Below are 18,052 nucleotides of genomic sequence, written 5' to 3'. Positions count from 1 at the left end.
GGCCAAACCTGCCCATGGCGTACTACCAAAGTGGAAGTGGTGTAATCGGACTTTCCATCTAAGTGTCTTTTATTTGAACTGGGTTCTGCAGTCTTTAAATTAGTCATAGGCTTTGTGTGTTTGGGTGTGGAATATAATCATTTTCTCTAAAGCCCCCGCAAACTTGCACCTTTTCACAGTGTCAGGCTCCAGGAAACTTATGTTTTTGGTCTGCCGAGTAGACAACACTCTCTTTGTCAGTTTGGTAAAATATTCCAGAGGCTAAAAGTTAAATTGTGTACACTGGGAGAGTGTTCTGTGCATACCAAACATGCAGTTTAATTTCTGTTAGACTATCACGATATCACGGCTCATCTGGTCTTGCAGTTGTTTAGACGACGTAAAAAAAACATAAAACACAGAACTTCCATTTGATATTTACAGATACTGACATTGGGTTTTTTAATGCGGCGTTCACTATTCTCCCTTTTACATAAACGCATACACTTCGGTAGAGATTTGGTCATTTACTACACGAGAATACAATTACAGTTAAAGCCAGAATTATTTAAACAATAACATCCTTTTTGTGTTTTTGCCTTAATATACAAAAGGATTTTAAATAAAACAATAGAGTAGGTTTCCAGAAATGAGATGAAAGCTTTGAATATAATCTCTGTATAACTAAAATCCTTAACCCCGGACCTTATCCCCGACTTTAACTCCTAGCCCTAACTCATAATCCCCTAACACTGCAAGGGTTTAATAAATAAAAATTCACTGAAACTCAACAATTGGCCAAGTAATGAATGTTTTTTTAGTCTGCTGTTTAATTGAATTTCCCAACAGAATACATTCCTGGCGATCCTGAAACTGCATGTCCACTTTCCACTAAGCTTCCATCCAAACAATCGTTGGAAGTATATTATAACTATGTCTATATTCCCCTGGTTCATGCGTGTTTATTTGTTTCACTTGCTAATAGATTGCGTCTTTCTCTGGAGGCACTTTAAATTGAAGCCTGTTGATTAAACTTGTCTGTGTTTACGCTCTCCCTCCAAGAGTTAATGATTTATCTTGATTTTTTTTTGTATGGGTCTCAAACTATAATACGAGATCATACTTGTTTTACGCCTTTAAAATGTCTCTCTTTTCCCTTTTGCTGCAGTTTATCGCCTTTGCATCCTTGTTCTTCATCCTGGTGTCCATCACCACCTTTTGCTTGGAGACCCATGAGGCTTTCAACACCATCATCAACAAGACAGAGGTCATGCGGAACAGCAGCCTGCCGGACGTGGGACCGCAGTACGAGATCGAGACTGACCCAGCTCTTACATACGTGGAAGGTGTATGCGTCTTCTGGTTTACCATCGAGTTCCTGGTTCGTGTGACCTTCTGCCCGGTCAAACTGGAATTTATCAAGAGCGTGCTCAATATCATCGACTTTGTGGCTATCCTTCCTTTCTACTTGGAAGTAGGCCTCAGTGGCCTTTCCTCAAAAGCTGCCAAGGATGTGTTGGGATTCCTCAGGGTGGTGCGTTTTGTTCGTATTTTGCGTATCTTCAAACTTACCCGTCACTTTGTGGGCCTTCGAGTTTTGGGCCACACATTAAGGGCCAGCACCAATGAATTCCTGCTGCTAATCATCTTCCTGGCGTTGGGAGTGTTAATTTTTGCCACCATGATCTATTATGCTGAGCGCATTGGCGCCAAGCCCAATGATCCCACGGCCAGCCTCCACACCAAGTTCAAGAACATCCCCATCGGCTTCTGGTGGGCTGTGGTAACCATGACCACTTTGGGCTATGGCGACATGTATCCAAAGACGTGGTCTGGCATGGTCGTGGGCGCGTTGTGCGCTTTGGCTGGAGTGCTTACGATAGCCATGCCTGTGCCTGTCATCGTTAATAACTTTGGGATGTACTACTCCCTGGCCATGGCCAAGCAGAAGCTGCCCAAGAAACGGAAGAAACACATTCCCCAGATTGTACAGGGAGGGTCCCCTACCTACTGCAAGGCGGATCTCACCACCACCTGCAACAGCACTCAAGGTGACCTGTGCCACGTCAAGGGGGGCAGGGTACTTGAACGCAACCGCTCAGGTAAAATGAAAGGCAACATTTGTTATTGTAAAACACTTTTGTGTTACTGTATAACGAATAAACCCAAAGGGACTTTTCAGAATTTTCTTTTTCTACAGGATACTCTGTTACGGTCAGTAATGTACTCTGACATTTCTTAAACAGTGGAACATGTTACAGCTTCAGTTTAGTACACTGAAAGATGTTGAACTTTTGATTAAATTAATACAAACAGTGTATGTACGGTATACGGCTAGTTAAACAGTACCCTACCGGAATAGTCATTCATCGCTGTCCTCTTCCTTCTGAGAGGTAAAACCACTAAAGTTGTCTTCAGCATCACAATTGAACGCCTTCATAATTCCTTCATCACACACGTTGTCAGTCACTCTCTCTCGTTGTCACTCTCTCAGTCACTTTTGTCTCGAAACAAACTAGCCATGCTAGTAGTCCGGCTTTTTAAAACCCATTGGTTATAGTTGATGGTTCGAGCAGTCTAACAATAGCGGAATAATTCTACATTTGGTCAAAGTTACATCAGTTCAAAACAGGTTGCATGAGTTCATTGACTTCATACGATATTAGCTTCTACCTCACTCGTCCACGTCATTACTTACAGAAGCTGCACTCTAAGCATCATGGGAAATGTAGTTTAGACATAAATTAGTCGCATCACTGTACAAGTTATAGGGTTGAAAGTGTGAAAAAAGTAGCGGTTTATACACCAGAAATTATGGTATGTTTGACATAAGGACAGTGTGCAATAATAAAAGGATTTTTTATATACTCACACTACTTTGGTATTGATGAATAATGACATAATCAACCTGCTGGAATACGAAAAATGCAGTGGAAAATGTGTACTGTGTGAGATTTTTGAAGTATATAAAGTATATATTTTTTTTGCACTGATCAAAAGAGTAAGGGTAATAATTTTATAAACAGCTTTTTAAAAAAGCTCTGCCTGCTACAATATAGATAAACCTCAAAGTCTCAAAATGTTTGACGTTATTACTCACAGTTGTGTCGGCGGACTGCAGCGGCGGCAGTGACCTGACCACGTCAACAGAGGAAAGGGTCCCCATGCGAAGATCCAGCACCCGGGAACAAGACCGCCGGAGTGGTGGGACGTGTTTTCTACTTGCTGCTAGTGACTATAACTGCCCTGCAGACGGAGGCATAGGAAAAACAGGTATATGGAAATTAACTACACTTTAGTTCTCGATCAATGTCGAGCCCATTTTGGGTGGTGTACAGTACATACAAATGTTACATACAGAATAAGAAACTGAACCATAAGTCATATATGATATGGAGAATAGAAATAGAAAGTAATACAGATTGATTTCTGAGTAGCAGGTTAAAGTCTTAAATTGTAAAAGTCGTCAAAGCAATAGACTAATGCGTTAAAATCTATCAGTATGAATATTTAAACCCCGATTAGGGTTATACGAGTAGATGTTGCTGTAAGGGTGTTTAAACTTGTTAAAAATTCACTGATGAAAATTAATGGTTCGGGTCCACCAGCCAGCAGCTAATAGGCAGACCGCTCACACAGAGAGAGGTTAGTCTCACACACTTGCAGCTGATGGATGTAAAAACTCTTCTGTATGTAAATAATAGCTGTAAATATGCTAAACTGGGAATTCGGAATTTCACCAACATTTTGAGCTGCACAAAAACTGCTGTCGTCGCATAAGACTAAATCTTTCCAGTCCCCCAGTTTGGCAAGAATGAAAGAATTAACCTTTGTATGTTTATTATTCAGTCCAATATTCAGTAAATGCATCTTTGGGAGTGAGCAGTCAGCAGTCAGTCCCAACTAAGCCAGCAACGTGCCTCATTGTCATCATGAGGGAAATGCTGGCCATGCACTCACCATAAACTAAAGCAGTGTTTTTCAACCTTTTTTGAGCCACGGCACGTTTTTTTTACATTGGAAAACATCACTAAGTCTATAGGAGGAAGGAGCTAGGTGTTGCCACACGGACCGATATTACATTGCTCTGCCAGTCTTTACACCACGGACACTCCACAGTAGCCATGTTTACATGAGGAGTTTTTCTGAAAGGAATATTCCAATCTCTTGTCTACATGCGTCGCTATAATCAACCAGAATAGTCAATAGGGCATGCCCAGTAAAACGTAAACACCAACATCACGTGATACCGACTTCCCCGAGTTGTTCTTTCACTTGTTGGAATAATTCCGTATTGCCAGTTTTTCGTTTGTCCAGTCTTGAAATTTAGTTTGGATCAAAAACCAACTTTCCGTAGCAGTCCAGCGCCGAATGCTGGCCTCCTTTTTTAAAACTGAAGAACGTCTGGAGCTGCGTGTTACGTCATATCTGAGCATGCGATATGATAAATTTAACCAGGAAAGGATCAAATTCAATCTTGCTAATATTTTATAATTCAACTGGGTACATGTTTTATATAGATATATATTTTCTTTTGACTTATGGACTTATGAATGGCGTGTAGAAGGGTTTAGATTCTGTTCCACAGATGGCGCTAATGCGCACGAAAGCTGTTTGCCAACCGCCAATAAACAACAGAAGAAGAAAAAACGCACCCTGACAACTTTCCGTTTGAGCGGCTACAAGATACCTCAATCGGATTGGGGAAAGGAATATTCCACCTCTTGTTAATCCCATTATATATTCATTGGGATTGGCACTATTCTTTCAAAATGAGGCGTATACAAAGGTTAAATTCTTTCAGTTTGAGCAAATAAACAAAGTGCAATTGGAATATTTGGGTCCACGTATACGTGGATTTTGAAATATTTGCAAATGATGATTAATAAAAAGTGATATTGGATAATTTCTCAAGGCACACTAGTGTGCCGCGGCACAGTGGTTGAAAATCACTGCACTAAAGTATATGGCTGCGTCTCAAATGAAATACTTCCATCAGTACACTTTATGAAGTATACTGTCCTGAGTGCAACACATTACCGTCATCGCAACCTTAGCGTCCATAATCGTGATGTTTAGCTGCTTCTTCTGTTCACTACTTTCAAGTGAGTCCCTCTCTTTCCGCTACGTAGCCAAGATGGCGACTATTGAAGGTTAAATTCTCGGTGTGAACACACATATGCAGTCAAAGTGTGTGTGTACGGAAGTGTGCCAATTGAGACACGGCCTATGACAGTTGCTTTGTTTCACTCCTGTCTCCTATCTTGCCATGGTTTACTCGCCTCGACTTGGACTTGGATGGTTGCCTGCCTGCCTGCCTGCCTGCCTGCCCGCGTGCCTGCCTGCCTGCCTGTGTGTGTTCATGTCCCGTTCCTGCACAACCACCACCACCACCACCACCTTCATCACCTCTCTGTCTCGTCCCATCCGAAGGCTACGAGAAATCTCGGAGCTTAAACAACATAGCTGGCATGACTGGCATGGCTGGTAACGCCCTGAGGTTTTCTCCCGTGACCTCACCCTATGGATCACCTTGCCCGCTGCGGCGCTCCCGTTCCCCTATTCCCTCCATCCTGTAAGAAGTCCAGCACTCTTTTTGCATAACACGATCCATATCCTACGATCCACTCTTTGCTATGTTACCTGAACTATGGTCTTGATATCGTGGTTTAGTGTTTAACCTTGTAGCAAAGACGAATCTACTGACTATACAGCCTGACTGTGCTTGGCGATCACCCTTGTCGGTTCTCCTGTGTCTTATTTTTTCTTTATTATGTCACATTTTCAGACTGTGCAATAAAAAACAACTATAAGTGGTGGCTTTCAAAGTAGCAGCCATAGCATTTCATAATTAAAAAGGACAATCAGGGATATTGGAAGTTGTGAGGGAAAATGTGTGCTTCCATTTTAACGTTGAAGTGTGTGGTCCACTGGAACCCGTTTAAGTCGACGCCGCTCAGATTGGCAGACTCACGTCATCATAAGCTGTTGTCGATAAGCCATTGCTGGCCATTTACGGTCATGCTTGTTTATGGCAGTTAATTAGTTCCAGAACCGACCGTGATAAGTGAATTTCCGTGAAGTATAAATAGAATATTTTCTTGTTAGAGCATTAAATGGGATTTTTTTAACACTATTAGATTACATATCAACAACATGTGTTTGAATGTCTTTGTATTTTTAATTTAGCCAGTTTTATGCTAGAATATGCTCAAGTTAGGCTGTCCTCTTGGACATCTCTGTATGGAGTTTGCATGTTCTCCGTGTGCGTGCATACGCGAGTTCACCGGTTTCCTCCCACATTCCAAAAACACGCATTTTAGGTTAATTGGCAAATCCGAATTGTCCATAAGTATGAATGTCTATATCTGCCCTGCTATTGGCCGACACCTCACCTTCAACATCGCGTCTTTTCAAAGCATCTTCCTGCTGGAAAATGTTGAGAGACTTGACTTGGGAGACAGCACCCTCTGCTGGATCCATAGCTGTAGCCCTCTTTGTCCCCCTGCAGATAGCAACATCAAATCACTTTCTATTTCTAGTTATCAAAAGAAAATGAATTATTTACAATTTAAAGTCGAGCCAAGAGGAGTAAATGCCAAATTAGCAGCTTAGCAATAACGATCAAGTTAGCAATGCAACTTTAGATGTCAACGTTTTAGTAATAATAAGAGGACTTGAGTTCGTCGACATAACCGGGACCGACTTAAACGGGTTCCACTGCAGTATGAAAATATGCACACCGGACGCAATGACTAGACGGACTTGAACATGTACAGTATGTTACATATTACAGTATGGCCTGGTGAAGTTACATCACACCGCAACATGTGATTTGTACATGATAGTGTATTTTTCTCTTGATATTTGGGATGTGGATTGGAGGAATGGGTGTTGCCATGGAGCAATTTGTCATTGACACAAGCACACAGTCTGTCACTCCTCACATGGCCGTCTTTTTGCATGGACTCACTCGGAAGCCATTGTTGTCCGCAAGCTATGTTTGCACGGGGAGACAACACAAGGCACACAGAAAGTAAACCCTCTTAATTATAAGGTTTTAGACATCAGGACATTTTCAACCTATAAGAACCCAGACCTATTTGTGCTTAAAGTCAAATGATGGGGGGGTATACATATACAGATAAGACAAAATGAGATATAAGTTGAGATGTTTTTTCTAATAATAATTTACAGCAAAGATGTGTGATGTACATATATGTAACAATGTTTATGGTAAATGTAATCCTTATTTGAAAATAACTCAACTTGTGTAGCACAAATATACTTTGTATTAAATCACATAGAACATATCCACTGAAACATTGACATTATTAGCATTATTAGCATTTCTGCTATCAGTAGCAAGTGTTTCAAATCAATTCATTTAAGTAATAGGGTAAGAACAGTCATATTGTCATATTTGACACCTTATTGAAGCATTATAGTGGTTGAATGGGTTAATAAAAATAACTTTATATGGCTAAAAATGCTTCTGGAAATGAGCTAGCTTACCAGACACTGCCGTTTTAGGGTCGTCATTGCTTAGCATAGTCACATGACTCGTCACGTGACAACCTGCTCCAAAATGATGTTCAAAAGGAAGCACGGAGTTGTATAAAGAGACATTGTGGAACATTTAAATTGGGTTCTTATGGGTTAATTGAGGTTAAATAATAATAAATATAATAAAAATACTTTACATGTTACATTATGAACAATTGTTAAACAACATGTGGAAAGGTGCAACTCCACTGATACTCCCTGTATGATGTCCTGATACATACAACCTTGAAAGAGGATGTATTTTCATTTCACCATGGCTGTATATACACTCATGATCAATATTTTAACACCAGTTGAAAAATTGCAAGAATTTGCATTATGCACTGTTGGATCTCAAGTAATCTTCAAAAGAAATGGGACTGAGACAAAAAAAAAAGAACCATTAAAGTGAAATAGACTGATCAAAAGTTTAATATCATATAGCTCAAATCAAAATAGCTCATCGCCTTACGATTGAAATGACATTTTGGGCATGCTTGATCCCAGTGTTTCCCAAAGGATATTGGGAATGTTCCTCCAAGCGGTGAACATGGCTTCACTGTCTGAAACTGATGTCCATTTTTGTCAAATTCCTTTGCCTTTGCCGTCCCAAATATTCTCAATAGGATTTAGATCAGGGGAACACACGGGATGCTCCAAAAGTGTGAACCTATGGAAGAAGTCCTTTGCCTGGTGGCCATTGTGAACTGCAACGTTGTCCTGTTGCAGAAGCATCACTACCACACAAACGAGGGCCTTCAGTCATGAGGGATGCAACATCTGCAACATCTCCACATAGCCAACTGCCGTTTGACGCCCCTGCACAACCTAATGCTCCATTGTTGCACTGGAGGAAAAAGCATTGCAGATCATGATGGCGCCCCCTTTCACTTTGCCTTGTGGAAAAGTGGATCTCTTTGTCATGCCGGTAACGTTGGAAGCCATCAAGGCTGTCACGGTTACATTTTTTGCCATCGGGGGAATAAAACGAGAAGGAGACGAGACCTTGAAAAGACCTTTTAAAGGCTGCAGACTTAAACTTTTGATCAGCCTATTCACTCTAATGGTTCTTTGCAATTAATTCATTTCTCAAAACTTTTAGTACAAAATGGAAATTCTTGCAATTTTTCAACTGTTCTTAAAATTCTGACCAGGATTGTATATTCCAATATTCTAATAGATGAGTGCTTCACTTGTACCAGCAAAGCTGTACGTATGTTTCTGGTTGTTCACTCTTAGATAACTGCAAAGAGATGGTGTTATCTTAATGGCTTGGGGGGGTGGGGGGAGGCACCGCCAAAACAAACAGGTAACCCTTCTGCATGGGTTCAGCGAAGAAATCACTCAGCTATTCGCTCCTAAAGTTGACCGTTTTGGTTATAGCAATAAAAAAAAAGATGGAGGTAATTCAATAATCGATAATAAAATAATAATCGAATAAAAGAGCCAGCCAAATATGGGTTGTACCTGCTACAGACACATGACAATGTAATTTGACATAGGCTTAGTTTCAGTTTCGCTTATGTCAACAAATCTTTGTCAATCTCAGGCCTTGTCCACATGTAGCAGCGTATTTTTAAAAAAAATCGTTTCCACACAATCTCAAGAAAACGTTGATTGGGAATCTTGCTAAAGCAAGTTGGCGTCAGAGGAGGAAGCCTCGGACGTGGAATGGTTATTTGAGCAAAGATGGCCGACCTAAAAGTGCTTCTTTCCCTCTGTTCTTTAAAGTGAAGCAATATTTGGGCTTGCAGATACAAGCGAGGAAAATGTTGCTCAAAAATAGCGATAACAAACATAGTTGTGACGGCAGCCATGTTGTTTCTGATGTAAACAAAGGTCGCACATGTGACGTCACAGCATATTATTATTATTATCATAAAACTCCGGTTATTGCCATTCATACCCAAGCACATAATTTGATTTTTCTCTAAAATCCAAACTTTGACCCGAGGTTCTGGAAAACCTTTGTTCTCCTTTAGTATGTCGTTTTCATGTATTATTTATGTTTATCATAATATATATATTTTTTTTAATTTGCAACTTTTTCACATGTTCCACTTTTTTTTCCTGGTATTACTACAACTTTTCTCGGAACATGACTTTTCTCATAATACTACACCGTATTACATTTCAAACTTTAGTCACATAGTTTTACGATTTTTAGGCATAATTTTTTAACATGCATTAACTTTGACATGACAACAGGTACGCGACTGCAGACAAAACCATTCCGACGTTATCACGATGCCAGTCGTAAAGTGAAATATCTCTTTAAATAAATACTCTTTGTATATTGACTAAATTATTGAATCACTTCCATCTACAACAACACGACAAGGTGTTCCGGAATGATGCTTGACGGAGACAGGATGTGACATGTTATTTAGCCAATTCATTTCCTGTTTGAATGACCAGCCGGATGAGACTGTATAACAATATGAGGACCTATTGCAGTGGGAAGACCCCATTTGGAGGCATTCCAGCCACTCCTGCAGGACAATAAAGGACGGAATCTACGAAAAAACCACTAGCAGGCTGCTGCTCGGCACACAAAAGGAGGAACCGAACCCACCCAGGAGGACTATGATAAGCATTTAATCCTGAACAAGACAGGAGAATGAAAACAGGACTTCTGTGTAGCTCTCGCTCCTGTAAATAAGTCACCCAAAAACAGCACATTTGGTTAACAAGGCTGTTTGGTTGCTAAGTTGCACCGTGACACTCAATCACTTATGTTGCTGTTGTACCCCCCCCCCTTTTTTTTGTGTATTCGTTGAGGCACTTTGAGTGTATTCATATATGAAACCCTGCATCCAGTATATACCCTATAGAGAGACCACTGTGCTAAATTGAAAAAAAAAAAAGTGAGACATCTCTGCTTTTGTTGGGTTTAAATGCTCTGCTGTGTGTTATTGTATGTTTGTAACCTATTGGTCACATTTTGAAATTGTCGACTAGGTGGTCTCATTGATAGAGTTACCCCCCACCCCGATGCAACCGACATTGTCCAAGTCACCCACTGGGAATTGAACATGCAAATACCCTGCATTATTGCTGCAAAATCTTCATATAAACCAAATGACGACTCCTTGTGACGCAGTGGTGACTAAAAAAAAAAAAAAAAAAAAATACAGATTCTTCCAAAAAAATGTCCCCTTCCCCCTTTTGGGCAAATGTGTAGCAGAAGTTTATCAAGCTGAAAAAGTGGACTTGGACTAGAATGACTGCACAGTAGCAATGCCATGCACCCAAACTATCGCTTTCACTTTGTACAACTGAGCTCACTAAGGCTGTCAAATACAATACTTCTGTCAGTACACTTCAATAAGCAAGTACAATTGTACCTTGGTTTTCATCAACTCACTCAATCCCAGATATTTTTTTAAAAGCCGTCCCTCTCAGTACCGTGTCATTTTTGATGATTTTGACTGACATAATATTGTGTTATTGGCCTATACATATGTATATACCAAAAAATAAGTTAGTTTCTACCTTTTTTCGTTCTTTAGTAATTAGCAGCAGGACATAAGTGTCAGCAAAATATCATTTCTCAACAAAAAAAGGCTTTTTGTGAAAAGATACATTTCAAACACAACTTTCACCGTGACACAAATTTAGGTATATATAATATGCTAAAATCTGCACGGCGGTCAAGTGGTTAGCGCACAGGCTAAGGATAAGCGGTAGAAAATGAATGAATGAATGAATTAATAATTTGTCAAAATGTCTAAACAACGATGCCACAACATAAACAAAACAATAATAAATATACAGTAAAGTCTCGTTATATCGATATTCTCGGGAGTCAGAAAAAATACCGATATAACCGGACTATCCATATATCCGATCCTGCAGCGAACTGCATTAAAAGTGGGCAATAATGCACTTCTATACTATAGAACAATGTCGAGCAGCTTAAATCAATCTTTGCTTAAGGATTTCAATACCAAAAAAGAACACGGCGAACGGCTGCTTCCAGTCAACTTTATTTTTCACACTTCCACCACCAGAGCGCAGCACACACACACCGATTCCCGCACTTCCTGGTTCACAGGTCATGCTCAACCCGCCCCACATAGCTGGCCAAACACATGCCTGTATAGAATCTATACACACGAGAGAAACCACAAACGCCAGCATGTACATATGAAAAACAGTGATTATTGCAAGCGATAAAGATATCTGAATACAACACAATTAAATACATGTATTTGTACGCTTGTGTCTTCGTTGGAATAGGTGTGTATGCTATGTCAGTTGGTTCTTCTGTTCAGGCATGTGTTTGGCCAGCTATGTGGGGCGGGTTGAGCATGACCTGTGAACCAGGAAGTGCGGGAATCGGTGTGTGTGTGCTGCGCTCTGGTGGTGGAAGTGTGAAAAATAAAGTTGACTGGAAGCAGCCGTTCGCCGTGTTCTTTTTTGGTATTGAAATCCTTAAGCAAAGATTGATTTAAGCTGCTTTTGTATCGATATAAGCAGACCAAATTGGCTGGCGGGAGATGAAAAGGGCATCGTAGTAACTGGATTATCATAATAACGGAACTAATTATATCATAAAAGACTAGAAATTTGCCGGGAAATGAAAATAGTATCATAATAAGCAGTAATTCGTTATAACCGATATAACGAGACTTTACTGTATATTGTTTTACAACTATAACACCATGATAATAATGAATTATTAATAATAATGAATTGTAATTCTAAGTAATAATTAAATTACATTTAATTACTAGGTAATTAAAGGCGTTAAAATGGCAGAGATGTAGTCTGAGCTCTTAAAAAAAAAGCTCTTAAAAGTAGATAGGGCCACCAAACTATTATTGTTAGGGATGTCCGATAATTATCTGTACCGATAAATATTGGCCTGATACGAGTATAAAAATGTGATTTATTCCCCCCCATCATGAAAACCGATATTTAATTTTAAAAATGCTGTATACAACACATACTAGTATGTGTTCATTCCACCACAGGCGATATGTCATGTTACTCATATCGGCATATACACTTTCGGCAAAAAAGACAATATCGGACATCCCTAAATATTACAAGTTATCAAAATATTTGTAGTTTACAGCACAGAAAAATGCTGAACCACTGTCCACATCCAGGTAGTGACAGCACACCGCATTGTGATGTATGTCGCCATCTTGGCTACGTAACAGAAAGAGAGGAACCAACACAACACAATTTAAAAAGAAACTTAGCGCCATTTTCAGTAAGTATTCAATGACAGTACAGTCATGGATTTGGAACAGGACAAATTTGCACCCCCACAAACCAAGTACACGCTGTACACAATACATTGAAGTGTACTCACAGAAGTATACCATTGGAGACTCTCACCATTTTGACCGTTTTGAGTGTAGGCTACCGACAGTGCAGTGCATTTTGCCGTTCTTCTCACTCTAAACGCACTTATGCACTAAAAAGGCGTTTGAGTGCGAGTACGGAAGTGCGACGCTTGAGAAACGTTTGCAAGAACAACGCGGTCATCGGAGAAACAAGCTACCGCTAACCGAGTAGTGCCGATCCACACTGTGAATTCAGCAGAAAGAAGACTCGTCAGGTGGCGTTGTCGATGTGTTTCTACCCACAATCCTCCTTGTGTAGTACACACGCTGCTTAACTCTTCAAATGGACAAAGGAGTACCGTTGTTGTGTATTTTTAGAATGTTGTAACTTTAAAAAAAAAAAAAAAAAAAAAGCTGTTTATTTTCTTGAATCCAGAACATGTATTTTTGTGTCTTACCTGTAAAAGTCATGGTAGTCCTACGCTGTGCTTTTTTCCATCGTGTCTTCAAATGCGTCACAAGCTTTTCAGATCCGTTTTCTATGTTTTGTTGGGGAAAAATGACCATTTGTGACGCCTTCCTTGGCATTCTGAAGTGCATGCTGAAAAAAAAGAACCATTATGTCAGATAATTTATAAAAAAAAAAAGATGACACACTGCAAATCATGTTAACAACAATGTGTATGACGGTAAATACTATGTGAAATACTCACATAAACTTATCTTTTAATGAACAGTTTCCTGCTTTACTTCATTTGTGCGTGTGCACTGCTCACATAAAAGGGGAGGGACGTTCAGCTTTGATTGATTGATTGATTGATTTCATTCAGCTGGTGCCTAATCATGATTCATTCCTTTGAAAAGTGGGATTTATGAATCATTTCACAGCCCGGAAATATATAGTACAGTTGCTCTGTAAACATTAGCAGCCCATATTAATAACATGTCATGCAAATACATGCAACATACGTATATATCACTATATTGACACTTACTATGGTACACATTATGGCATTGGATGCTCATATCACCGAGTACTCCGGTACATTATTAAAAAAAAAAAAAAAAACTTAAACTGTATTATGGAAAGCAGGAAGTGAACAAATGTAACAGTTAGTGATTGTAAAAGTACCAGATGGAGGGGTAGGATTTAATAAGCTTTGCTTCTTCCTACTCCTTTTGGACATGTGGAACTGGGAACTGATTATGGGATGCACTCAATTGGAATCTGATGCATGTTCAAATGAAATTAAACCATTACCATTACCATTACCATTACCATTACCATTACCATTACCATTACCATTACCATTACCATTAATTCAGGTGTACATGTGGAAATACGGCGCCTCCACTCCACCGCCTTCCATGGCGCTTAACAAGATTTAAATGTCACATGGATCTTAGTTTGAGCGCACTAAGGCTCATAATCACTGGTGTGTTTTACTCCAAATTGATGCGTTTCTATATTTAGCCAGAACTCTTTGGAATATCAATGAAATCCTCGTCTTGCCCTTTTGTGCTGCCGTTTATGGCACCGGCAACCACTGTAATGCATATGTCAATTATTCATGTGTTATTATGACTTAAAGCTGTGCATATATTTATTCCGGTGCTAACTAAGTGAAATGGGTACATTACATGGGTACGAGCTATGGTAGAATCCAGAATACTACCTTGCCTGTACTTTGAACCTTCATTGCACTGACCAGAAAGTCAACATTTTAATGTCTTGTTTACAACTCGACTTCAACTTTCAGGACCACAAAGTTCAAGAAGAAGACTTGATGACTCGCTCGACTAAAGCAGTTCACGCAAGGCGGTACTTTTTACTGTAGTTATGCGTATTTTCAGTGTATTGATCCATACCTACACCTTTTCATCCATTGTGTTGAGTTCCTCCTCCCTCCTTCCCCAGGAGTGTAGGACGGAAAGGTTCTTCCCTGGATAAAAAAAAAAAAAACGCACTCCCCAGCTCAGACTGTTTACATCTCCTTGGCACGTCTGTGGCTGTTTCCATGGTAACCCAAGTGAAGATAGTAAGATAGTTGCAATGCCTCAAGAGATACGGTGCCACAAATGGTGCTTAACGCCGGACGTGAGCTGAAGTGTAAATAGATGAACAGAAAGACGGGCGTCCAACCCTCCCTACGTGTCCTTGTTCACGATTTTCCAAATATTTATCCCAAATTTGAACATGCATCAGATTCCAATTGAGTGCATCCCATAATCAGTTCCCAGTTCCACATGTCCAAAAGGAGTAGGAAGAAGCAAAGCTTATTAAATCCTACCCCTCCGTCTGGTACTTTTACAATCACTAACTGTTACATTTGTTCACTTCCTGCTTTCCATAATACAGTTTAAGTTTTTATTTTTTTTAATAATGTACCTTGTACCGAAGTACTCGGTGATATGAGCCTCCAATGCCATAATGGGTACCATAGTAACCATCAATATAGTGATATATAAAGCATTATATAATATACTGTATATTAATCACACAATGATATGGAACCCCACATAGACATCCACCAGAGCATGTTTGTTGGGAGAAGTTAGTACGTGCCAGGACAGGAAACACGACAGCGTTGATGGAGCGAAGCGTCCTACAAAGATGCTGTAATCTGCGGCAGCGTGCGAGTCCACGATTTGCTCAGGAAACTGCAGGCTCTTCAGCGGCCTATCACAACACTCCACTCCTGTAAGTATGTGGGATACTTATCAGTACGCCTCCATTATTTGGATCTTTTTCGCCTTTATTTAGCTGCGGAGGGGGATTATGCTACAGTATGAGTAGAAGTCTCAATACCACATGATCACAATAGTTTGCACACGAGCTGTGTTCATGTTTGAGTTTGTGTGGAATTTTAATGAACATTTAAACTGGGAACTGAGAACAACACGAGGTGAGTTCCGAGAATTCAAACTGGTAAGTAACTTTGAATGCAAAGCAAGGAAGCCACTGACGGATACTGATATGGACCAAAAAGATGATTTCATATTTACTTCATCCTTCCCAGTTGATCAGCGGAAGACTCTAATCCAGCTCAGATGCCGTCGTGTCATCGTGCGGTGAGAGATCATAGCGTGGCTTCACCCGGCAGCGTCTTAATGAATCCAGAGGAAAGGTAAGGCCGTGCACACTGTTGCATCACACTTTGAGGGCTAAATTTAGCCTGATTTATGCCAGCGTGTGTAAAAATGTCAGTCACATGTTTTTTAAATGATTTCTTTATTTTGTTTTCAATAGAGGGAAATTTATTTTTTTCCTGATTATCCAAATACTATATTAATATTATATACAGTCGGTCAATGTATTTTTTGTGGACAAAGTGAAATATAAAAATAGACTTTTTTTCCACTTTTTTTTGGTTTTGAAAATAAATACATTTAAAAATAACTTTTGTCTAATGTAATTGTTTAAACATTTTTTCCACTTTTTTGTTGTCAAATTTGCTATTTTATTTATTATTTTAATAATAATTAAATTAATTAATAATTAAATAAATAATTATTAAATCAATAATTATTAATTAAATTAATAATTAAATTAAATTTTAATTTATAATTTATTATTTTGCATGTATGTAATATATTTATAATATATTATTTTATTATTTATAATTTATTTTAATTATAAATTATTTATTTAATTAATTACATAGCCATTTTTTTACATAGAAAAAAATATTGCCACTTTCTTTTTACTTAGCCTATTTATAAAGAGCATTTCAACAATAAATTCAGATTTCTTTCATAAAACAAAAATGAAATTCACTTTTTTTTTTTTTTTTTTTTTTTTTTTTTAACTTATCCAGTGTGAAAAACCATCCATCTATGCTCCGGTCAGGGTTTTATGCTCCCGATTCCGATCCATCCATGAATAAAATCTGCCAATACCGATCACATGGATTAACTGTATATTAAAATTAACAGTGTCAAATAATCCAAATCAATATTTTCATTCAATCCAAATCTGTCCTGGACACACAATATGTTTATGTTCATTAAACAACCACACAGTTAGCATGTACCCCATGAACATGATGTCCACTTGTAACTTTCCCGTGGGACAAAAAACAGCTCCAAACTAACTAGCACATTGCTTGTTTGTTTTAAAAACAAAGCGTCGCCGTGGTAAAGACGTAGCCACATTTGGAGTCTGAAGACCAAAATGACAGCCAATGATTAAGATATTAAGATAAAGGAGTGATAGAACACACTGATCGACTGTGGTTTTTTTCCGAAAAATTTACAATTTTTTTCAACATTTTTCAAAATCTTGGTGGTGGTTGTATTTGTTGTTTTTTTCCAAGGAGTAAAAAAAGTATGTCAACAGTCGCCTGGGTGTTGAGAATGCAACGCCGGGAGATGAAGTGTGTTTATCATCTGAGACGGGGCCGGTACCGGGCTAGCGCCACCGCGGGCCTCTTTGTTTCATTAGCATCATTTGATTAGCAGCGTCTCCATGTATCACTGGCATCACATTTGCAGCCAAAGGCACCGTCTGCGTTTGAGTGGGATGATAGTGGAAGAAATGTGACTCAGAGGCATCTCGGGCACACAACACATCCTCACGCATCAGGAGAGGAAAAACACTGTGGAAAAAACGGGAGCTTTTAATGGGTCGAGAGGCATTTTTTTAGCCAATGAAAGAAATCTTGTAAAAAGTCAAGAAGCGATACCTCGTTCCAGAAGGTCTGACAATAACCCAAACGGATACTAAATCTATTTTTTCCATAAGAAATCCTATTCATCCATTCCAGAAAGCAAAGACTATTAACACAAAACATATTTTATTGTTATTCAATTACAGTTTTCCATGAAGTGCCCTGCGATTGGTTGGCAAACAGCCCTGGGTGTACCCCGCCCCCCTGCGAAAATGCATAGAAAATCAAATCAACTTTATTTGTATAGCACTTTTCCTGCAAAGACATGCAACACAAAGTGCTTTACAGAATTAAAATTACCACAATTAAAAGGAAAAACAATTACTAAGAAAGCCCCTCCCTCCCACCCTCTATACTAGACCCACACACACACACACACACACACACACACAATCACACACAGTAGGGAGACATGACATGGCACTGAGGATCAAGGAAACACCACCTTTGGGGCCGTGCCATCGGGGGACCAGCACCCGGGCCCGCCCCCCGACTCCGACAGACGGGCGGACCCCCACAGTCGGCCAGGTTGAAGGGACCCAAGGATGGCACCCCCTC

The 18,052-nt window shown here is 39.4% G+C and overlaps 1 protein-coding gene and 1 long non-coding RNA gene across 5 annotated transcripts in view; one reads left to right on the top strand and one right to left on the bottom strand.

Annotated features, from left to right (window-relative positions):
- The window catches only part of kcnc2 (potassium voltage-gated channel, Shaw-related subfamily, member 2), a 38,090-nt gene extending 27,099 nt beyond the window's left edge, over positions 1-10,991 (top strand). For 2 of the 4 annotated variants that reach the window (XM_058066582.2, XM_078794636.1), the window contains exons 2-4: positions 1,148-2,081; positions 3,082-3,252; positions 5,413-8,785. In XM_058066582.2, the coding sequence (XP_057922565.2) occupies positions 1,148-2,081; positions 3,082-3,252; positions 5,413-5,558 (1,251 nt within the window). In that variant the 3' untranslated portion in view covers positions 5,559-8,785. Of the gene's footprint in view, positions 1-1,147; positions 2,082-3,081; positions 3,253-5,412; positions 8,786-9,981 lie in introns of those variants that run through there. The other 2 variants (XM_058066584.2, XM_058066583.2) reach the window with 2 other exon arrangements.
- LOC131125245 (uncharacterized) lies at positions 6,355-13,777 on the bottom strand. The gene is made up of 3 exons (XR_013629435.1): positions 13,538-13,777; positions 13,283-13,425; positions 6,355-6,484 (listed from the first exon to the last, which is right to left on the bottom strand). It is a non-coding gene; the product is annotated as an uncharacterized LOC131125245 (long non-coding RNA).
- Positions 13,778-18,052: the final 4,275 nt, after the last annotated feature.

This window comes from Doryrhamphus excisus, linkage group LG2 (assembly GCF_037039965.1).
Source record: "Doryrhamphus excisus strain RoL-2023G ecotype Guam linkage group LG2, RoL_Dexc_Guam_v1.1, whole genome shotgun sequence".
In the NCBI taxonomy this organism is placed as follows: domain Eukaryota; kingdom Metazoa; phylum Chordata; class Actinopteri; order Syngnathiformes; family Syngnathidae; genus Doryrhamphus; species Doryrhamphus excisus.
Note: the sequence above shows the minus strand (reverse complement) of the source record. Positions and strands in the feature narration are given on the sequence as shown.